The sequence below is a fragment of the Crinia signifera genome, chromosome 19, assembly GCF_055691185.1.
Source record: "Crinia signifera chromosome 19, ASM5569118v1, whole genome shotgun sequence".
Taxonomy (NCBI): domain Eukaryota; kingdom Metazoa; phylum Chordata; class Amphibia; order Anura; family Myobatrachidae; genus Crinia; species Crinia signifera.
Genome location: NC_139226.1, coordinates 35,625,027 through 35,649,036, shown reverse-complemented (window position 1 = coordinate 35,649,036; position 24,010 = coordinate 35,625,027). Strand labels below are relative to the sequence as shown.

At 43.2% G+C, this 24,010-nt stretch overlaps 2 protein-coding genes and 1 long non-coding RNA gene across 3 annotated transcripts in view; all 3 read left to right on the top strand.

Annotated features, from left to right (window-relative positions):
* The window catches only part of LOC146041520 (uncharacterized), a 197,909-nt gene extending 196,335 nt beyond the window's left edge, over window positions 1-1,574 (top strand). Inside the window, exons 11-12 of the mRNA XM_083161483.1 lie at window positions 481-609; window positions 1,438-1,574. Coding sequence (XP_083017609.1) covers window positions 481-609; window positions 1,438-1,574 — 266 coding nt within the window. The remainder of the gene's footprint in view (window positions 1-480; window positions 610-1,437) is intronic.
* A 491-nt stretch (window positions 1,575-2,065) lies between these two features.
* Window positions 2,066-3,560, top strand: LOC146041885 (uncharacterized). The gene is made up of 3 exons (XR_014463651.1): window positions 2,066-2,189; window positions 3,013-3,141; window positions 3,472-3,560. It is a non-coding gene; the product is annotated as an uncharacterized LOC146041885 (long non-coding RNA).
* A 306-nt stretch (window positions 3,561-3,866) lies between these two features.
* The window catches only part of LOC146041519 (otogelin-like protein), a 78,309-nt gene continuing 58,165 nt past the window's right edge, over window positions 3,867-24,010 (top strand). Inside the window, exons 1-13 of the mRNA XM_083161482.1 lie at window positions 3,867-3,888; window positions 3,921-4,034; window positions 4,530-4,658; window positions 5,152-5,280; window positions 7,536-7,658; window positions 9,092-9,173; window positions 9,915-9,964; window positions 11,015-11,169; window positions 14,697-14,823; window positions 16,126-16,300; window positions 17,761-17,861; window positions 18,122-18,343; window positions 23,507-23,684. Of these exons, the coding sequence (XP_083017608.1) occupies window positions 3,867-3,888; window positions 3,921-4,034; window positions 4,530-4,658; window positions 5,152-5,280; window positions 7,536-7,658; window positions 9,092-9,173; window positions 9,915-9,964; window positions 11,015-11,169; window positions 14,697-14,823; window positions 16,126-16,300; window positions 17,761-17,861; window positions 18,122-18,343; window positions 23,507-23,684 (1,607 nt within the window). The remainder of the gene's footprint in view (window positions 3,889-3,920; window positions 4,035-4,529; window positions 4,659-5,151; window positions 5,281-7,535; window positions 7,659-9,091; window positions 9,174-9,914; window positions 9,965-11,014; window positions 11,170-14,696; window positions 14,824-16,125; window positions 16,301-17,760; window positions 17,862-18,121; window positions 18,344-23,506; window positions 23,685-24,010) is intronic.

Below are 24,010 nucleotides of genomic sequence, written 5' to 3'. Positions count from 1 at the left end.
CCATACTATTTGACACAACTTCAGATATCTATTGTATCTTCATTTTCTACTTTTGTTTAAAGCCCCATACATACTAGCCCTTTTTCAGATCTGATTGCATTACACATTATTTCTCAAAATGGGCAAAACCATGTGAACGGCAGGTGGGACAGATGCAACATGTATAGAGAGAGTTAGATTTGTGTGAGTTACAGTATTTTGTTTCTGTGCAGGGTAAATACTGGCTGCAATATTTTTACCCTGAAATTTAGATTTCAGTTTTAACACACCCCACGCAAATCCATCCTACTGTCCCCTGCACGTGTGCCCTGTGTTTCCCCCTAACCCCTTTTCCCGCCATAAAAAGGGGTTGGGGGGGGGGGGAACAAAAAAAATTGAATTGTTCCAAAAAAACACGATTTTTTGAATAATTCGGATAAGGGATGCATGGATACTGGATACTCAACCTGTAATACCATTGACTCCTCAATCTTCAAACAGATGATTCTGAAATCGGAGTTAAATTGGGCAAAGAACATAACAGCAAAGAGAAACATGGAGGCATTGATATTAAGATTAAAGGTGGAAGCAAAAAATCATCTAAGGAAGATAACTCAAAAGAAATTGATGGTATGTAGAGCTATTTACCATATTATTGGACACAGCTTCAGATATCTACTGTATCATAATTTTCTACTTGCGTTTAAAGCTCCATACACACTATACAATCCCCGTTGACACCGATATTGGCGGCGGTGGTTAGCTGGTGGGGTGCTGGCACTGGCAAGTGCATAAACACCTGCATATGCCATCAGGGAAGGGAGTGATGGTGGTGCGCGGAGGTGGGGGGGGGGGTGGTGAGATACAATTATTTAATTTTAGGGCTTGTTGAGTTTTTATCCCAAATATTTTAATCAGTTGGCCAAATGGGGACTAATATGTAGGATACTGTATCTCTACCTTTATAATAAAATGGCCCTCTTCTTAAAAGGTAGGTATCAGTGCTAATTTTCATCTACTTTTGTAGAAATTAAGGGACAATAAATCTGTGTGATGCTTTGATTTATAACAGTTTCAGCTTAAAAGAAAATTATAAATTGCATTAATGATTTTTTATACAAAATTACAGTCAGCTGTATTTTTCTGGTTAAAATTGAAAATTGAGTGGTTTGTATCGATGTTTTTATCCTTGATACAAAACCTTTCAGGTATCCTCCAGGCAACCTATTTATGTTAAAACCTACAATTTTAACAATCAGACTCCACAGATAAGTGACCAGAGAATGTAATTTGTACAATAGAGGTCTGTCAGTAGGAAATACTCGATACTCAGGATGGCGGCCTACCAACCTTGGCTGCAGCACTGATGATATATACAGTATTTTATTAAATAACGTTTCTCTATATACACAGTTCCAATGTTATAAAACCATTGACTCCTTTTTAATCTTCAAACAGTTGATTCTGGAATCGGAGTTAAATTGGGCAAAGAACATAACAGCAAAGAAAAACATGGAGGCATTGATATTAAGATAAAAGGTGGTAGCAAAAAATCCTCTAAGGAAGATAACTCAAAAGAAATTGATGATATGTAGAGCTATTTATTATACTATTTGACACAACTTTAGATATCTATTGTATCTTCATTTTCTACTTTTGTTTAAAGCCCCATACATACTAGCCCTTTTTCAGATCTGATTGCATTACACATTATTTCTCAAAATGGGCAAAACCATGTGAACGGCAGGTGGGGCAGATGCAACATGTATAGAGAGAGTTAGATTTGTGTGAGTTACAGTATTTTGTTTCTGTGCAGGGTAAATACTGGCTGCATTATTTTTACCCTGAAATTTAGATTTCAGTTTTAACACACCCCACCCAAATCCATCCTACTGTCCCCTGCACGTGTGCCCTGTGTTTCCCCCTAACCTCTTTTCCCGCCCTAAAAAAGGGTTAGGGGGGGGGACAAAAAAAATTGAATTGTTCCAAAAAAACACGATTTTTTGAATAATTCGGATAAGGGATGCATGGATACTGGATACTCAACCTGTAATACCATTGACTCCTCAATCTTCAAACAGATGATTCTGAAATCGGAGTTAAATTGGGCAAAGAACATAACAGCAAAGAGAAACATGGAGGCATTGATATTAAGATAAAAGGTGGAAGCAAAAAATCATCTAAGGAAGATAACTCAAAAGAAATTGATGGTATGTAGAGTTATTTACCATATTATTGGACACAGCTTCAGATATCTACTGTATCATAATTTTCTACTTGCGTTTAAAGCTCCATACACACTATACGATCCCCGCTGACACCGATATTGGTGGCGGTGGGTAGCTGGTGGGGTGCTGGCACTGGTAAGTGCATAAACACCTGCATATGCCATCAGGGAAGGGAGTGATGGTGGTGCGCGGAGGTGGGGGGGGGGGGGTTTGAGATACAATTATTTAATTTTAGGGCTTGTTGAGTTTTTATCCCAAATATTTTAATTAGTTGGCCAAATGGGGACTAAAATACTGTATCTCTACCTTTATAATAAAATGGCCCTCTTCTTAAAAGGTAGGTATCAGTGCTAATTTTCATCTACTTTTGTAGAAATTAAGGGACAATAAATCTGTGTGATGCTTTGATTTATAACAGTTTCAGCTTAAAAGAATATTATCAATTGCATTAATGCATTTTTTATACAAAATTACAGTCAGCTGTATTTTTCTGGTTACAATTGAAAATTGAGTGGTTTGTATCGATGTTTTTATCCTTGATACAAAACCTTTCAGGTATCCTCCAGGCAATCTATTTATGTTAAAACCTACAATTTTAACAATCAGACTCCACAGATAAGTGACCAGAGAATGTAATTTGTACAATAGAGGGCTGTCAGTAGGAAAGATTCGATACTCAGGATGGCGGCCTACCAGCCTGGGCTGCAGCACTGATGATATATACAGTATTTTATTAAATAACATTTCTCTATATACACAGTTCCAATGTTATAAAATCATTGACTCTTTTTTAATCTTCAAACAGTTGATTCTGGAATCGGAGTTAAATTAGGCAAAGAACATAACAGCAAAGAGAAACATGGAGGCATTGATATTAAGATAAAAGGTGGTAGCAAAAAATCATCTAAGGAAGATAACTCAAAAGAAATTGATGGTATGTAGAGTTATTTACCATACTATTTGACACAACTTCAGATATCTACTGTATGTGCAGGGTAAATACTGGCTGCATTATTTTTACCCTGAAATTTAGATTTCAGTTTTAACACACCCCACCCAAATCCATCCTACTCTCCCCTGCACGTGTGCCCTGTGTTTCCCCCTAACCCCTTTTCCCGCCCTAAAAAAGGGTTAGGGGGGGGGGGGACACAAAAAAAATTGAATTGTTATAAAAAAACACGATTTTTTGAATAATTCGGATAAGGGATGCATGGATACTGGATACTCAACCTGTAATACCATTGACTCCTCAATCTTCAAACAGATGATTCTGAAATCGGAGTTAAATTGGGCAAAGAGAAACATGGAGGCATTGATATTAAGATAAAAGGTGGAAGCAAAAAATCATCTAAGGGAGATAACTCAAAAGAAATTGATGGTATGTAGAGTTATTTACCATACTATTTGACACAACTTCAGATATCTACTGTATGTGCAGGGTAAATACTGGCTGCATTATTTTTACCCTGAAATTTAGATTTCAGTTTTAACACACCCCACCCAAATACATCCTACTGTCCCCTGCATGTGTGCCCTGTGTTTCCCCCTAACCCCTTTTCCCGCCCTAAAAAAGGGTTAGGGGGGGGGGGGGGGAGACACAAAAAAAATTGAATTTTTATGAAAAAACACGATTTTTTGAATAATTCGGATAAGGGATGCATGGATACTGGATACTCAACCTGTAATACCATTGACTCCTCAATCTTCAAACAGATGATTCTGAAATCGGAGTTAAATTGGGCAAAGAGAAACATGGAGGCATTGATATTAAGATAAAAGGTGGAAGCAAAAAATCATCTAAGGAAGATAACTCAAAAGAAATTGATGGTACGTAGAGTTATTTACCATACTATTTGACACAACTTCAGATATCTACTGTATCTTCATTTTCTACTTTTGTTTAAAGCCCCATACACACTAGCCCTTTTTCAGATCTGATTGCATAACAAATTATTTCTCAAAATGGGCAAAACCATGTGAACGGCAGGTGGGGCAGATGTAACATGTATAGACAGAGTTAGATTTGTGTGAGTTACAGTATTTTGTTTCTGTGCAGGGTAAATACTGGCTGCATTATTTTTACCCTGAAATTTAGATTTCAGTTTTAACACACCCCACCCAAATCCATCCTACTGTCCCCTGCACGTGTGCCCTGTGTTTCCCCCTAACCCCTTTTCCCGCCCTAAAAAAGGGTTAGGGGGAGGGGACAAAAAAAATTGAATTGTTATAAAAAAACACGATTTTTTGAATAATTCGGATAAGGGATGCATGGATACTGGATACTCAACCTGTAATACCATTGACTCCTCAATCTTCAAACAGATGATTCTGAAATCGGAGTTAAATTGGGCAAAGAACATAACAGCAAAGAGAAACATGGAGGCATTGATATTAAGATAAAAGGTGGAAGCAAAAAATCATCTAAGGAAAAGAACTCAAAAGAAATTGATGGTATGTAGAGTTATTTACTATTTGACACAACTTCAGATATCTACTGTATCTTCATTTTCTACTTTTGTTTAAAGCCCCATACATACTAGCCCTTTTTCAGATCTGATTGCATTACAAATTATTTCTCAAAATGGGCAAAACCATGTGAACGGCAGGTGTGGTAGATGTAACATGTATAGACAGAGTTAGATTTGTGTGAGTTACAGTATTTTGCGTCTGTGCAGGGTAAATACTGGCTGCATTATTTTTACCCTGAAATTTAGATTTCAGTTTTAGCACACCCCACCCAAATCCATCCTACTGTCCCCTGCATGTGTGCCCTGTGTTTCCCCCTAACCCTTTTTCCCGCCCTAAAAAAAGGGTTAGGGGGGGAACAAAAAAAATGTAATTGTTCCAAAAAAAACACAATGTTTGGAATAATTAGGATAAGGGATGCACGGATACGGGATACTCAACCTGTAATACCATTGACTCCTTTTTAATCTTCAAACAGATGATTCTGAAATCGGAGTTAAATCGGGTAAAGAACATAACAGCAAAGAGAAACATGGAGGCATTGATATTAAGATAAAAGGTGGAAGCAAAAAATCATCTAAGGAAGATAACTCAAAAGAAATTGATGGTATGTAGAGTTATTTACCATAGTATTTGACACAACTTCAGATATCTACTGTATCTTCATTTTTCTACTTGTGTTTAAAGCCCATACACACTATACGATCCCCACGGACACTGATATTGGTGGCGGTGGGTAGTCGGTGGGGTGCTGGCACTGGCAAGTGCATAAACATCTGCATATGCCATCAGGAAAGGGAGTTACATAGTCACATATACTGTAGTTACTTAGTAGATAAGGCTGAATAAAGACTTCTAAAGACGTCCATCTAGTTCAACCTAGGTTTTTATAGTTAATCCCTTGGTGTATAGTATGTTCTGAAAATTTTAAAGAAAGATTTTGAATCTTATTTGTACCCATGGAGGTTTTTAACCAATAAATATTTATACAACCTTATTTTAAACAAATGTATTGTCTCTGCCGACACCACTTCTCCCGGAAAAGAGTTCCAAAGTTTGACTGCTCTGACTTTTTTTCTTCTAAGGGAACAAAAACTTTTTTTCTTTCTCTTTATGTTAAAACCTACAATATTAACAGTCAGACTCCGCAAATAAGTGACCAGAGAATGTAGTTTGCACAATAGAGTGTTGTCTGTAGGAAAGGTTCAACACTCAGGCTGGCGGCATTCCAGCCTGGACTGCAGCACTGATGATATATACAGTATTTTATTAGGAAATATGGTACTCTTTACCTAGCACGGCGCCCATCGCGGCCATCGCGGGCATTGAATGCACAAAAAAATCGGGTGCGACGCGACCGACGCGATGCCCGCGATTTCCCATAGGGAACAATGTTAAATTTCTCAATTGACCCGATTTTTCTGTTCAATGCCTCAATTGACCCGATTTTTCCATAGGAAACAATGTTAAATGGCCCACAGAGGCCAAATAGGCACCCTAAAGTGTGAAATGGCCCCCACAATTGTTAACGCCACCCCACGATCAACGTGAACCCGAAGCGTGGCGAGCGCAGGGAGCCCGCGAGGGGCGTCGGTACGCGTCCTACAACCTTTTCATACCCCCACTATCCACGTCGGCGTGGAATTGAGAATAGAATAGTGTGGCGAGCGCAGCGAGCCACCGAGCGGACGCGGATACCTGTGAAGCCCGCGAAGGGACGCGTTTACCTGTGAAGGTATCCGCGTCCCCTCGCGGGGCTCGCTGCACTCACCACGCTTTGGGCTCGGTGGCTCGCTGCGCTCGCCACACTATTCTATTCTCAACTCTACGCCGACGTGGATAGTGGGGGTATGAAAAGGTCGTAGGACGCGTACCGCCGCCCCTCGCGGGCTCGCTGCGCTCGCCACGCTTCGGGTTCACGTTGATCGTGGGGTGCCGTTAACAATTGTGGGGGCCATTTCACACTTCAGGGTGGGTATTTGGCCTCTGTGGGCCATTTAACATTGTTTCCTATGGAAAAATCGGGTCAATTGAGGCATTGAACAGTAAAATCGGGTCAATTGAGAAATTTAACATTGATCCCTATGGCAAATCGCGGGCATCGCGTCGGTCGCGTCGCACCCGATTTTTAGTGCATTCAGTGGCCGCGATGCCCGCGATTTTTTTACCTGCGATGCCCATGATCAAAATCGTGGGTGCCGTGCTAGGTAAAGAGTACCGGAAATATAAACATAACTCTACTTCTCTAACACTATTCTAAAAAGACATTTGAGGTTCACTTCTCCGGGAATCTGTATCCACCTAATTTTTGGGGTCCAACTAAAATGCTCTGTCCTCCAGTGGCGTAACAATAGCCCTGCAGACCCCGCGGGGAGACGCTGTATAGGTGTGGGCGCCGGGGTCTGTGGGGCTATTGTAATGCAACTGCCGCCTGCTGGGAACTTACCTGTGATCGGAGCCCGGGATCTGCAGACGATTTGTCTGTGGTCCCGGCTCCCTGTCCCCTCCTGGCTTCTGCTTCTAATGTAAATGGACTATCACAAAATGTCCGCCCCCCATACAGCAGAAAAGTGTCTGCTGTATGGGGCGTTTGCATAAGACGCTGGAGCAAGGAGTGGACAGGGGAACCGGAACCACAGACAAATCTTCTGTGGGTCCCTGGCCCCGAACCACACGTGAGCTCCTGGCAGACAACTTTACTGTGCGGGTGGGCCGGGTGGGGGGTGTTTAACTTACGTGGGGGAAGGGGGGGCGGCGCTGACGAAATTTCAGCGGGGGGGCACAATATTTTTAGTAACACTACTGCTGTCTACACAATGTGTTAATACCATTGACTTATTTTTAATCTTCCCATTGAAACAGTTGGACTTGAAGTTAAATTAGGCAAAAAACATAACAGCAAAGAGAAACATGGAGGCATTGATATTAAGATAAAAAGTGAAAGCAAAGAATCATCTGAGGAAGATAACACAAAAGAACTTGTTGGTATGTCTCGCTACAGTCCATATTATATGATACAACCTCAGATATCTACTGTATCATCATTTTCTACTTGCCTTTTAGAGGCCCTTCAATATTTGTATTGCTAAGTGTTTAATGTGAAGTGATCTTACATTAAGTTAATAATACTAACTGTAATATTATTGGCTGGTTTGAAAAATGACCGGTTGGCACAGCGGGAAGCCCAAATGTAACAGCTTGTGATGAGAGGGCACCCGTAGGGTTTTGATAAAACAGCTGCTAAACCTAAGGCGAGACCTAAGTGAAAGTCAGACTGATTTTGCCTGAAAAGTTAATTCCACTTTAAATCTACAATATTTTACTATACCGTCAAAGTCGTGATGTTGCCGGCAAACTACAGTGTATTGATTTTAAATTATTTCTCTGGTTGGGTGACTTGGTGGCAGGGAATACCTAAATAAGATCAATTTACATTTTAAAATTATATGAATAGAGATTTTATTAAATGGCACAACCCACCTGGAAATTATAATATAGATATTTTCAGGTATCCATAAATATACACAGTAAGGACCTTGTTCAGGTCCATTCGCACGGCCATGTGCGTTCGGTGGGGGCGGCATGGGCCCATTAGCATATGGGAATGGCCAGCGTTTCATGGGCGTTCCCATGAAAACACTGGGAGTTCTCATGCTAATGGGCCAATGACACGGGGGTGGGGGGTGGGCAGCTGACATCACCGGATGTCAGCTGCCCGCCCACTTCCCTTAGAATGTGCAAGCAGATCTAAGGTTGCTCTGAGCAACCTTAGATCTGCGTGCACGTTCCACATCATTCGATGGCCGGCGACCATCAAATGATGTGGGTGTTCCCCGGCAGGCTGCGAATGGATGCAGCAAGTGCAAATGTATGCACCTTGCGAATGGTGGGCTGGAGTACCACCATTCACAAGGTGGGATCTGGTTGATTTGAAAGGATGCAAATTCACTTCCAAGCACATCAACCAGAACAACTTCCTTAGGCTACAGGCACAGTATCATGCATCATGCATGTAGGATCATTTTCTAAGCGATCTGGTCAGATCGCTTAGAAAATGGATCGAAATCGCCCCGCGTGTAGGCCCCATTAGAGTACACTATAAATACTGCGGACAATCTCACAGGATAGCAGAAGTAGAACTTAACGTTTGTAAACTTGGATCTTTTCGCCGCTGTGAAATGGCCCGTTTCTTTCAGATACTAAATTCATGCAAATGTTTCATCATTTTTCCATCTCTACACAATACCTTCATTGGGTCTACACAAGACTTTAAAAAAAGCATTTTCATTTTGGGATATTCATTTATTATTACAGCTTCAGAATGATCCTCTGTGAATGTCTTCTTTTTGTCACCTATGTCACATGTTTTTTTGGGAGGTATCTTGTTATATTTACATTTTGTTGTTTTTGGTTATTAGACAAACCGGAGGGGAAATCTTGCACTTTCAACCAAGAAGCTTTGGCTGATGGAGACACCAGGACGTTGGAATGTGCTGCCTGGTAAGCTGCACGTTCTATATTAATTCTACATCCACCAGCCTATCCCAAGGGGTTTATTCACTAAGATTGGAGATATGATAGTATTTGTGGCCTCACTGCCGCAAATGACAAGTATACCCATTAGTACTACACTGTATACTGACACAGAACATTATATGGGATGTCCTGAATATGTTCAGGTGTGCAGAGGATGTCCTAATCATGGAATGTGTGGCTACACCTGTGGCCACAGGAAACAGAGTGTTCGCCGGCACTTGCACCCACCACCCTGGACAGGGGGCATGGGGCGGTGGGGCAGCATTTCATGGGTGTTTCCATGGTTATCACCCAGTGACATGGGTGCCGGGGTGGGCAGCTGACATCACCGGATGTCAACTGCCCACCATTTTCCCCATAGGATTACACGCTAAGCTAAGACCCCTTAGAGTGTCTTAGTTTTGCGTGTACCTTTCACATCATTGGATGTTGGTGTTTGGCCATAGGCTGCAAGTGGATGTTTATGCTAAACATCCATTCGCATCCATGCGGAGGAATTCTCCCTACGAAGGGGCGGTGGCATATGCGAATGGCGGGCGGGCGAAAAATGGCACGCAGCGCTGCATGTCAAGGAGAAAAACCCCTAGATTTTAGCTTGATTGTAGATAGATATTATTTGTTCTATAGAAATCTAAAAAATGTGATTGTGATTTATTACAGTATGGTTATTATTAATATATATATTATTGTTATTTTGTTTTTTAGCACCTGCAATGATGGCGCATTAACGTGTGTGAACAGTCAGAGCTGCGCAGGTAACCTCACTTATTGTTCCGTCTTGTTTTCATTATTTGGAGTTGTTAATGTATGATGCATATAGGGGGTTATTTTGGTTGACTCACTCAGATGCCTATTCGCATCCTTGTGAGTCAACCTAACCCCACCTGGTGGTACGTTTTACATAAACATCCATTCGCAGAGTGCAGGGGAACACCCACATCATTCGATGGTCGGTGACCATCGAATGATGTGGAACGTGCACACATTTGTAAGGGTGCTCTGAGGCACTCTTACATATGGAAATGGGCGGGCAGCTGACCTGTGATGTCAGCTGGCCACCCCCGGCACCCATGTCACAGCCTCATTAGCATGGGAACACCCAGCGTCCTCATGGAAACGCCCATAAAACACTGGGCGTTCACATATGCTAATGCGGCCACCCCCCTCCCCTCTTCTCTTCCACTGTTCTGGGTGCGTGCACCCAGCGATCTGACTATTCACAGTGGGTGCACGCACTGCGCGGTAACAAAACATCGGTACGCATGCGAACGAACGCACTTTGCGAACAGACCTGAATAAGGTTCATAGTGTACAGGAGTTACATAAGTTGTTTTCCTATTAAAACCGTGCTGTGAGAGCTATTGGCCATTGCAGTGAGCGCATGGGGGAACTGCCTCCCCCCCATCCCGCACAACCCAGGACACAGCCTTCCATGGGCAGGACATGGGACCGACCCACAAAATGGGACGAGTGATAAAGTGGAGAGATATAAAGTACCAGCCAATCAGCTTCCATGTTACAGGCTGTGTTTAAAAAAAAAAGACAGGTAGAAGCTAATTGGTTGTGAGTTTATCTCTTTCCACTTTATCACTCTCCAAGGCTTATGTAATTATGAATTTTGTATTATTGTAAAGCCATTGGACATTCACAAGGTAACTTTGTTATTTTTATTATTATTATTATTATTGTATTTATTGTTGTTATTATTATTACTACTACTGAATGATTAAAAGGAATATAATACAAGGAGCTATAATATTAGTAACATATAAGGGATGTAATTTTCCCTGTGTTCTATACTTTAGGTATCTGCTCAGTGACCAGTTTCCAAAAGATTCGCACTTTTGATGGGACGCTGTATGACAGCCCTGGGGCTTGCAGCTACGTTTTGGTGAAAACCTCCGCATTCACAATCGGCTTGAACAATAAGCTCTGTTCTGAGCTGGACAGTGCTGTGAAGGTATGATGCAGTAGACTGACACAGCATGAAAATGAGTTTTAATGACCAGTCACCCTGTACTGTGCATTTTTCTCATCCAGCTTCCAAACCATCAAACATTCCCTGAAAACTTCTGAAACTCTTCTACCTGATTATCACCCCTTTACACAGTTCACACAAAAGTTACATGTGTTCGCTATTTATACTTACGTAGCTCTATGGACACCAAGCCATCATTGTAAATGACTTAATATCAGCTTTCCTTTAAATGCTGTGTTTGCACCCATTTGTAAATGTAAAATACTGGCAACATCAAAATAAATGTTAAGACCATACCTATGTACATTTAATAAAGCATGCCAGGGAGTTTGTGAGGGTGACACCTAGAGGCGCAGACATGTACTGCTACATCAGAAAGGCGTGTCCTATTATGACTTGCATCCAAATGCAGATGAGCCCCAAAGCAGTCAGTAAGATCTACTATAGTTACATAGAAACATAGAATTTGACAGCAGATAAGAACCACTTGGCCCATCTAGTCTGCCCCCTTTTTAAACATGTTACCTCAAACCAAATTTGATCCTTATTTCTTTGTAAGGATATAAATATGCCTATCCCAAGCATGTTTAAATTGTACTACTGTATTTGCCCCTACCACCTCTGATGGAAGGCTATTCCACTTATCTACTACTCTTTCTGTGAAGTAATTCTTCCTCGAATTTCCCCTGAATCTTCCTCCCTCTGGAGTCAGTGCATGTCCTCGTGTTCTGTTGCTCCTCTCGCTGTGAAGAATGTCTCCCACCTGTACCTTGTTAAAACTCTTGATATATTTGAAAGTTGATATCATGTCCCCCTTTCCCTTCTCTGCTCTAACTATACATATTAAGATCTTTTAGTCTTTCCGGTAAGTTTTGTGATGTAGGCCATGCACCATTTTAGTTGCCCTTTGTCTAATGTATTTATATCTTTCTGGAGATATGGCCTCCAGAAGTGAACACAGTACTCTCAATGAGGTCGTACCAATGACCTATACAGTGGCATTATTACTTCTTTCTTTTTACTGCTGATACCTTTCCCTGTGCAACCAAGCATCCGACTTGCCTTCTTTATTGCTTTGTTACATTGCCTACCTGCCTTTAAGTCCCCTGAAATAGTGACACCTAGATCCCTCTCTTCCTCAGTAGTTTCCATTATAGTGCCATTTATACTATATTTAGTCTTTGGATTTTTGAGACCCAAGTGCATGATTTTGCATTTTTTTTGGCATTAAACTGTAGTTGCCATGCTCTTAACCATTCCTCTAATCTACCTAGATCATCAATCACTTGTTTTACCCTTCCTGGTGTGTCTACCCTGTTGCATACCTTTGGGTCATCTGCAAAAAGGCACATTTTACCCTCAATTCCATTTGAAATATCACCAATAAAGATGTTAAAAAGCACTGGTCCAAGTACAGTTCCCTGGGGTACCCCACTTGTAACCTTTCCCTCCTTTGACTGTACTCCATTTACTACAACTCTCTGTTTAGTTGTTGAAGAAATTACATTGATATGTGTCAGGGCTTGTCCATGTGTTTTACAAGAGGTACCATATAAGTGGCCATGAGAAACATTATTTAAAATGAACAATGAAAGGGAAAGGGGAAGTTGGTTTGTTAATCGCACAGGAGGTATGATTCTTATAGACAAAAGGCCCCTCTTATGAAATGTGGGAGTACAATTCGTTATATTCAGGAGGGTGTGCTACCACTGGACATCTGAATGAGACAAAGATTTTTAGGAGAAAGAAAAGGAATGTCTCTGTGTGGTGCACCAGAAGAATTCAGAGTAATAAAATGTAACCTTTATTAATTCAAAGATAAAATATAGCGAAAATAAAAAAGACACAAAAGACATCAAACATATAACATGTAATAAAAAAGGATATCTCTATCCTTGCCATGTGGGACCCCCAAGTTCCCTAAGCATACTGTATTCACTGTAGATAGTGTTTTGATGTACTGTCCTTTATAAACTTGGTATAGGTATAAGGTAAGTGCGTGGTCTTATTATATGGAATAATCACCCTCAAGCGAGTCTAATTCCGACTGGGATGCTCCAAGGTAAGTACGCCCTAATACTGTCGAATGCTGCTGCATGTAAGCTCCACTAGTAGAAGCTCGACACCGCAGCAAAACGGTAGGGAAATAAAGGGACTGCCGGCTGGTGTTTATGTCAGGGAGCACGACTGAGGCCCGGTTGAGAGTGGACACACAGATGGTACGGGAGCACTGCACTTGCTCCGGCAATGTTAGTGTGGCCGGTTCGTGCTACGGAGACCCAGCGGTCGCAGTGCTGCGCGTCATGCACTGCGCCTACACGCCGTACTCGGACTCACGGACCCAAACACTCACGGACCACAGTCACCTATACTATATGTTAAGCTAGACAGATCAAAATGCATTCAATGGGGAAGGGGAGTGGGGGGTAGCCACGAAGGTACGGTCGGTGTACACTTCGCTATTAGCTTGTCAGGACCAAGCTGACGAAGCTAATAGCGAAGCGTATGCCGACCGTACCATCGTGGCTACCCCCCACTCCCCTTCCCCATTGAATGCATTTTGATCTGTCTAGCTTAACATATAGTATAGGTGACCGTGGTCCGTGAGCGAGTGGGTCCGTGAGCTCCGAGTCCGGCGTGTAGGCGCAGTGCATGACGCGCAGCACTGCAACCGCTGGGTCTCCGTAGCACGAACCGGCCACACTAACATTGCCGGAGCAAGCGCAGCCCTCCCGTACCATCTGTGTGTCCACTCTCAGCCGGGCCTCAGTCGTGCTCCCTGACATAAACACCAACCACCAGCCGGCAGTCCCTTTATTTCCCTACCGTTTTGCTGCGGTGTCGAGCTTCTACTAGTGGAGCTTACACGCAGCAGCATTCGGAAGTATTAGGGCGTACTTACCTTGGAGCATCCCAGTCGCAATTAGACTCGTTTGAGGGTGATTATTCCATATAATAAGACCACGCACTTACCTTATACCTATACCAAGTTTATAAAGGACAGTACATCAAAACACTATCTACAGTGAATACAGTATACTTAGGGAACTTGGGGGTCCCACGTTGCAAGGGTAGAGATATCCTTTTTTATTACATGTTATATGTTTGATGTCTTTTGTGTCTTTTTTATTTTCGCTATATTTTATCTTTGAATTAATAAAGGTTACATTTTATTACTCTGAATTCTTCTGGACCACCACACAGAGACATTCCTTTTCTTTGTCCTAAAAATCATTATTTAAAATGTATGTAGCCATAGGGATAATTGTGACTTATACCCAACGCAGGGAAATGGCACTGATGATTCCATTTGAATGTATATATGTGATTTCACACAAAAAATGTAACAGTGGTATAATGTGGGTTAGGTGAAATCAGGGAGATTGCTAGACTATGCAGAGAGATGGGGAGATCGCTACTATTTCAGGGAGTCTCCTGCAGAATGCAGAAGGGTAGTCAATTATGGTAAAGAGTAACAATAAATAGTAAAGTGAATTACTTTCTTTTAGGATCCAGATGCAGTTTGCATTGAATCTGTGGACATATACATTACATCAAAACCGAGCATTAAACTACAGTCAACTGGAAATATTTTATCAGCAGGAGAGGAGATTGTTCTTCCTTATTCCATTCATGGTACGTGTTCAACCCTAATTTTATATAAATCCAATATTTCACAGACAGCAGAAGCGGTGTAAGGCTTCTCATCACCCTAGGCAAAACTTCAAGCTACTGCCCCCCCCCCCCCCCCCCATCTCTGCCACCAATACCCACTTTCCAGACCCTCAAGTGAAAGTGAGAAGGTTGTGTCTTTGAAGGTCAAGTTCAACAAGGATGTCGTCCTCATAGACACCCTTAATTTTATTATAGGCAGACTGAATGCTCCCCGCCTAAAGGTAGAACTGGCCCTGACAGACGGGAACAGTCACATGCTAAAATGGATTATCACTCAATTCCAAATCCCCCTTCTCTATATAGTAAGATAGCAGGGATCCCTAGAGTCCTAGGCCATTGCGGATTGAACAGCTGTTGTGCAAAGACTCTACAATACACCTGTGTACACGAGACACGATCCATGATTGGTTGGTTTATGGGTTTGGTTTATCATTTTTTCCTATTAGGTTTTGTGGCAGGCTGTGGCTTCCACATGAAGGCAAAGGCAATGTAGAGGACAACCTTGCCTACATTTGAAAATTAGTTTCAGGTAGATTATAGTTGGTAGTAGAACTTTATAAATTGCCCCACTGAGGGGGGGGGGGGGGTGTCATGCTTCACCCAAAGGGCATGTCTAGTTACATATATGGAGAGACCAAAAAGAGATTGTGAACGTGGCACCTAGAAGTGTGGGTGTGTACTGCTACATCTGAGAGGAATCTTTTAAAATGACTTACCCTATATCCAAATGTAAATGCAACTATGGTGGAGGATACAGTCCAGGTTTTAGAGCAGCAGGAAAACTGATGTGGTCAGGGTTGGGCTTATTAGAAGTACCTGTGCTTTTCTGATATAAGTGTTTCCAGGGAAGAGGGTCAGGACTCCTGATGGTGGAACAGCTGCCCAAGTGATAGGCCGGGAGTGTGGGCTACGGTAGAGACCACTGGAACAAACTGAGGAGTTCGTAGTATGCTGTATGCTGCAATGCTGTATCCATCTTTGCCTATGCTGTGTACCTGATATTCCTGATACAAAATAAAGACCAAGACTTCATCTTGTCCATTACCTGTGATTCCTTGTAACAGTTTCTAACAGCAGTGTAAAGCCCTATTTCGGGAAGCCCAGAAAACGGGTCTTTTCACTGTTTGTCGTATTCAAGAAAGGGTATACCGTGGCTCAAGACGTCTAAAATTTCTCCAGCGGTGCCCGATCAGTGTTAGAATCTGTGGTAATAATATATGGAGATCCTTTATAATTTAACCTTCATTTGTTTGTGTTTTGAAGGCGCTGTAACTGTCTTGAGGAGTTCCTCCGCCTTCCTGGATGTGGCCAGCCCCCTGTTTAATCTTCAGTATGACACTGAAGGGAACCGTCTGTATATCATCCTTGATCCCAGCTACAAGAATCAAGCTAGTGGCTTGTGTGGCACTTACAATGACAACCGGAATGACGATTACAGGTGGGACTCAGCAGATTGTCTCTTGATTCATTTGATTTTTAGATACCATGTTTATCAAGAGCCAAACAAGATAATAGTAATAATAATAATTAATTTGCCTAATTTATAAACTAAAAGTTAGTTCAGGGCAAGTTAGTAACTATTTTGCTATTAGTGTAATAGAACAAAATGGGGCGCGTCCATGTCGGCTGGTCTTGCATAGATTTATTCCCTGGTGTACATCCAAGCATCTAGATGCGCATGGACTGCGGCGCCCACTGTACAGGATGAAATATCTTCACAGACACCTTCAGTCGCACCATTGAAATATGCAGAAGTTCTATGGCAAATGCAGATTAGCCATCGGACTATGGCCTACTGTGTTTGAGCGTCTCTGTCTTCAAGTCGCTCTTAGTAGTGACCCATACCCTCCAACGTGACCCATTCCAGGAGGCACAAAATGCTCTGCTCCTGGACTTCCTAGCTAGTGTCAGTTGCAGAGGTGGGACTGCACCACTGTCCAAAATTCAAAAAGGGGAGCCACACCTGCCAGTGAGTCCCAGACTGTGGTGTTTGGGGTGGTAGTTGGTGGTGCTCCCCTATCTGAATTTTGGATTGTGCTGCAGCCTTGCAACTCTCCAACTGCCCCTGGCATGTACTGTAAGCAGGGCTGGCGACAGGGGGGGTCAAGGGGGACAAGTGTGACGGGCCCCTGCAATCTGAAGGGCCCCACAACTTCCATGCCCCAGCATGGCCGCCACCTGTACCAGTTGGCCTGTCAGTTACCCTCGTGACCCGGCCATCTACTGTGCACCATCTGTGTGTGTGTGGCTGAGTCTGACTGAATCACTGTGTGCCACTGCAGTCACTGTGTGTGCGCCCTGCAGCTAGGTGCTCAGAGCTGTCTACTCTGTGTGTGCGTAAGTCCTGGTGCTGCAGGCGCACGGCCATACCTGCTGTGGCCTCAGTCTCTGGCTCCTGTACTTTTACTGCCAATGCATGGGTTGCCTGTTCCGCACTCTGCAAACGACCTGCTCAGCCTGCTCATAGTACTTGGCATTCTTTTGTGAAAGTGACAAGCCAGCAGCAGCCGGGAGCCAGCAGGCTGAGAATGAGAGAAGTCTGCACCTGAAAGCAGGATCTGGAGCAGCAAAAGGTTAAATGAGGCTCATGCAGAAGAGGGTTGTAAGGATTTGGGATTAGGTGGGGGTCCCCAGAAATATCATTGTACAGGGCCCCAAGATTTCTGTTGCTGGCCCTGACTGTAAGTCTAGAAGCAGAGCATCTTGTCCCTCCTGGAATGGGTCATGTTGGGAGGTATGGTGACCCCAGTCACCTCATTGACACTAATTCTAAATCTCATGAATGTTGGATTTGACGCAAGCATATATTATGTGTCACTGCATGCATGTCTGTATATGCTCCTTATTGTATCGTTTTGTATTATTGGGAATAATTAATTATCTCTTCATCAACTACAGGAGCTCAAGTGATATCACTGAAACCATATCTGGTTTGTTCAGCCGGTCCTGGAAGATTCCATCTTATTGCTCGGAAAATGGAAAAGCAGAAGAAGACGATGGTAATTATGAGATTAGTGAATGTTTGTCTTCGTGGAAACGATATGTTTAAAAGGAACATTAGTTATTTGCAATAATTGTCCTGTAGTTTTACCAGGTGGAAGTGAGGGCTAGATTACTAATTACCCAGGCCTGAAGGCGGGGCTCTGTACACTGCTCTCCAGCTGATTGGCTGGTGCATTGTCACCTTCCCCTTTATAACTTCTCCGATTTCTTTGCTCTATGTACTGTATATAACCAGTTTCTGCTCATTTTCTGACAGTGAAAAAAGCTGAGGCTGAATTACAGTGCGATGCTGCCCTGAAGGACTCTCTATTTGAAGACTGCGTTCATCTGGTTGACATCCACTCCTATAAGGACTCTTGCGTCAGCAGCTACTACTATGGTGGAAGCATTGGTTTCTGCTCAGCCTTGGCAGACTATGCTTATCGCTGTGCTCATCACGGAATCTTCGTCCCGATCAGCTCTTCTTTCTCAGACTGCTGTAAGTATTCTTAATACTTATTCTTAATTCCCCATAGCATTCCTTAATTGCCCATAGCACACATTGTAGGGATGCCAATCCTGGGGCATTTTTCCTGGATACTCAAAATAAATGATAAACTTTAACCCTCCCCCCCAAAAAAAAAAAACATTGCCACTTATCCGGGCAGCAGTGCAGGCGCTGGTCAGGGGGTGCGGGATCTGGGTGGTGGTGCGGCAGTGGTGAGTCCAAAAGTGGTGCGGTGGTCGGGAGCCTGGCGGTGGTGAGGCAGTCGGGCTCTGGGTGTTGATGTAGCGGTCATGAGCAAGGTGGTGGTCTGGTAGGTGGATTGAGAGTACTTAAAAACAATTTTTCCAGAATTAAAGCGCAGAGGAAGTTGTGCAGCTCAGATGTCTACAAGATTAGTGTTTGTCAATCACCAATAATAGAAACGAATGTGCATAAGAATATTGTCAACACCATTAAGCGCTACTTCCAAATTAGAGTGAAACCATATGTGAAGATACGGGTTCTTCAATCACTCAGACACCGAGCAGATGAAACCAAAATATGGTTTATTTTTATCACAGCACACACATGTAGATAAAGACAGGAACAAGAGGCAAATGTAGCATATAAACGTTATCGGGTAGCAGTCCAATGGCAGTCCTTGTAGCAGCAGTTCCAAAGCACAAAACTATCACTCCTCCACACAGCAGTGATAGCAGATAAGTCCACACGATACCTAGACAGAGCATAACCTCTTAGTCCAGGACAGTCCATCAAAATCTCCTTCCTGGCTTGTGTGCAAGTCATTTTAAAAACTTCTAAATTCCCACGCGTCCCCATACCATCAGTGGGCTTGCACTCGATCTCGATTGGTGGATTCAAGAGTCAGGTATATCCCCCTCCCAGCTACTGCTGCTGCCCCCCCCCCCCCCTGCTGGGGTCGGTTCCAGTAAGTCTGCTAGTGACCAGAGATATGCAAGGGAGTATCAATACAACGAACAATAACCAGCTGATTACGTTGTGTGGTGGTCACCCCCTGTGGACAACCTTCCTGTTGATAGCAAGGGAATTGGATCACCCCCTGTGAAGATTGTCCCTCAGCTACCACCCTCCTGTGATAGCAGGAACAAAAGTATGGTAATTGGACATAACCTTTTGGTGAATTCTTTCCTGGGTATTTCCTGTCCGACCATATTTGCTTAACAGCATCTAATACTATGGTACACACAGATATGGGGGATACAAACATCTGCAGTGAACAAGAGACCTAAAATGTACATTAATTACTGTGGAGTTCTACAGCCTAATACTATATGATCTGGAAATACACACAGATTTGGGGGATAGAAACATCTATGGAGAATAAGAGGGTACAGACGGACTAAAATAGTACATTAATTACTACACCTAATAAAATATCATAATTACAGTCTTACGGTCAGTTTGATAACCTCACATTCCTTCCCCTACTATTTTAGTCCCGGTATAAGTTGTTCTGGAACCAATAACAACCTGTAGTGGGATGCAGAGCAGAGAATCTGAGGTTTGGATGGACCACCTGAGTCCCACAGAGTGACATCATACCAAACCCATCTTGGAAGAGGCGGCTGGTTTGCAGAATCAGCAAGGGCAATATCACAATATAAGTTATGCAAGTTAACTACCAAGTGAGTTAGCAATCTTCCGTCCTCAAATGCTGGGTACCCCCCCTCTGCAACATCGTAAACTTTCACACCGGGCACACCTATAGGGTGTGCTAATACTTTTGTCTCTGGCACAATGGGGCAGGGAGCAGTTTCCACCTCCCCCTCTTGCCCAAGGAACATCTGCCAAACGGCAGCCCAATATCGGAGCCCTGGCCCTGGCACTTCCGCCACTCTGTCAAGTCCTTCCTCCCTCAAACCCAAACTAGGAGCATGGCAAATTTCAGTACAGCATTTGGTCTCAATGCCCAGGGCTGAGAAGGGACCCTCCATCAGGAACAATTCCGCTGGTGGCTGCAGGGCAGGCTGGTCCAAGGCCAGTCCTACCCCCTCAAAAGCCTGGGTCTCACCTGCCGCTTCCTCTGCGCAGTCCTCAGTCTCCAGGATAACCACCTTCCCCAGCTGAATATGCTGGGCAGCCTGAAGCACGACATCATCTGCGACTGGTATGCTTGTGGCCTGGATGTTGTCGGATACTCCTCTAACCACGGTGATCTCCTCCTGGACGCAGTCCTCATAGATCCCCTGGCAGCAGGTTCCCACCTCAGCAAAAGGGAAGCAGTAGTGCAGCTCCTCCCGGGGTGCCTGGCTCACAGGCCCCACTTCCTTCATTTTGGGGATAACCTTCCCCTGTATAGAACACTGAGCAGCTTCTCCCCTAGGCTGTGGGAGAAGCTGTTGCAGGCGGTGCCTTTCATCACGCCCCCTGCGACACTGATCTTGCCATGCTGGGGTATCCAGGAGCCCGCGATCAATCGCCTCTTCCTCTGCCACCACGAAGCACTCCTCCAGACACTGCAATTGTTCCCACACACTCAACTGTGCACCGAAATGGAGGATCCATGCCCGATAATCAGCAAATGCATTTGTAGGATCTCCCTGATTGTGAAGGATCTGCTGAAGGATTTCCCCGCGAGTGCAGGATTGGATGGGTATACCTCGCAGCTGACATTCTGCTATCAGCTCCTCCATACTCATTTCTTCAAGGGCAGTTAGGGGCCCCCCTGACAACGACCCTTCTCTTGCGGTAACAATTAATTCTGTGGCAGACCCCTCGGTTGTCTGCCCAGATTGCAGTAGCCCCCTTCTAGACCTTTCCTCTGGTTCTATCTGGGGCATCAATTTATTCTGGACTTGTCCTTCAGCCTCAGAATATTGTCCTCTTTGTAGCATCTGGGTAACTGTAGCAATCACTTCCTCTGTAAATTCTACAAACTCTGGCTCCCCCAGCAGATTCCACGAGGTGGCCTCACCTTTACAGTGCAGGAATGCATCCCCCAGGTAACACAACTTGTCCTTTATGCTGGATACTCTCCACCCGCTGATCATCTGCTGAGCTTCTTCCCAGTACTCCCAGATATACTGCATTTTTCTGACAATAAATAACAGATCCGGCTTCCCAGCCTGCCGATACACTGAAGAACCTCCATCCCTGAGCTCCTCTGCTGCAGGGGTCTTGAGGCATCGATTTTCTTTCCTTGGAAACATTTTCCCTTTCCACAGGAATGACACCTGCTCACTTGCAGAACTTCACCTTATTGCATTTTCCGTTTCCTTACATATGGTCTGATCCTCTGTTCTCCGTGCTTTCTGTGCTCGATGGTTGGTGTCTGAATGATCCCACTGTCGCTGCCGCCAAATGTGAAGATACGGGTTCTTCAATCACTCAGACACCGAGCAGATGAAACCAAAATATGGTTTATTTTTATCACAGCACACACATGTAGATAAAGACAGGAACAAGAGGCAAATGTAGCATATAAACGTTATCGGGTAGCAGTCCAATGGCAGTCCTTGTAGCAGCAGTTCCAAAGCACAAAACTATCACTCCTCCACACAGCAGTGATAGCAGATAAGTCCACACGATACCTAGACAGAGCATAACCTCTTAGTCCAGGACAGTCCATCAAAATCTCCTTCCTGGCTTGTGTGCAAGTCATTTTAAAAACTTCTAAATTCCCACGCGTCCCCATACCATCAGTGGGCTTGCACTCAATCTCGATTGGTGGATTCAAGAGTCAGGTATATCCCCCTCCCAGCTACTGCTGCTGCCCCCCCCCCCCCTGCTGGGGTCGGTTCCAGTAAGTCTGCTAGTGACCAGAGATATGCAAGGGAGTATCAATACAACGAACAATAACCAGCTGATTACGTTGTGTGGTGGTCACCCCCTGTGGACAACCTTCCTGTTGATAGCAAGGGAATTGGTTTACCCCCTGTGAAGATTGTCCCTCAGCTACCACCCTCCTGTGATAGCAGGAACAAAAGTATGGTAATTGGACATAACCTTTTGGTGAATTCTTTCCTGGGTATTTCCTGTCCGACCATATTTGCTTAACAGCATCTAATACTATGGTACACACAGATATGGGGGATACAAACATCTGCAGTGAACAAGAGACCTAAAATGTACATTAATTACTGTGGAGTTCTACAGCCTAATACTATATGATCTGGAAATACACACAGATTTGGGGGATAGAAACATCTATGGAGAATAAGAGGGTACAGACGGACTAAAATTGTACATTAATTACTACACCTAATAAAATATCATAATTACAGTCTTACGGTCAGTTTGATAACCTCACACCATATATTTCAAATGGAATACAATACATAACTTAGGCAGTATTGGTTGCCCCTTCTTGTATCCCAATCATAAATATTCCTTTCCTCAACTCTGAAAGAAATAGTCTCCAAAACCCCCACAATTGAGTTTTTTTTTTTTTTTGGGAGACAAAAAACAACAACAATTGGTGCCGTATGTTTAAAATAGAAGGAGGAAATTTTTATTAAATGATATGCACTCACAAACATGCGGTGTGTCAAGGCATATAAAGAATTCCGTACAGCAAAAACAGCTGGGCTATTCCACAGGGTGTAACCCTTCACTCCAATATCGATATCTCTGTAATTAAATCGATCTCCACGACATGAAGCTCCAATCCTGGTATTCAAAGGGTGAATACCTGGGTGGTGTGAAGTAGGGCCACTTGTTAATTATCTGTTTTTTGACTGTTACTCATAGCTTTCCCTACATATCTTTGAAAGCCCAGCATCTCCTGACCATTCCCGTTTCTTTCCCCCACCTCCTCTATCACTAATATAACATTCATGAACTTGACTTGAGAGCTATTTGTTATTCAGCCACACAGTTCTGGTGCAGGATCAAAGAGCTCGATGAGTGGAGTGTTTGACTAAAATGCAACAGGTTATAAGTTTGAATCCTGGGCAAAGCAGTATATTAAAAATTGTGATACAATAAATGGATAAAAAAGGATTTGTGCTCAAAAATATATATTTAAAAAATAGGAGGGGCATGAATTTTCATTCTGGAACAGGTCACCAAAAAGTCTAGTTACGGTTCTGTCACAGTATGGACAGGGAGACAAGAGAGACATACATTCAGATGTGCAAGGTTACTGTTGCATTTTACTGGTGACTTAACAATTGTTCTTGTTGATATCTTCAGCTCCGGTGTGTGACGGGGACATGATTCCCACTTCCGACAATGTGTTCTCCCATGAAGACTGTGCAGAATATTCTTCTATTCCTCTCTTAAGAATAACATCCACAATCCCCCTGAACGAAGCTTGCATCTGTCCCCCCGATCTCTACTATGATGCTTCAGAGAAACAATGTGTTTCTGGGTAAATAGCAATTGATTACTATGTTTTGAATGTATGAGGAGATAATTCAAGCCTTCAAATGAGAACAGGTGGAGATGTTGCCAGTAACCACTTAGATTGTAGGTCTAATTTAATAGACTGTACTAGATAAATGGCAACGGAAATCTGATTGGCTGCTGTGGGCAATAAACTTCAAACCCACTTTATATAATTTAAAGTTTGATATATTTTCTCTGGATTGCAAATCATTTTGCTGTATGTTCTAGAAAGGCTTTCTTTTTAGAGAAGCAATATGTCCTGGTCTCCCAGAGATCAGGACTAGGGTGCCTTGGTATGAGCTGATCCTC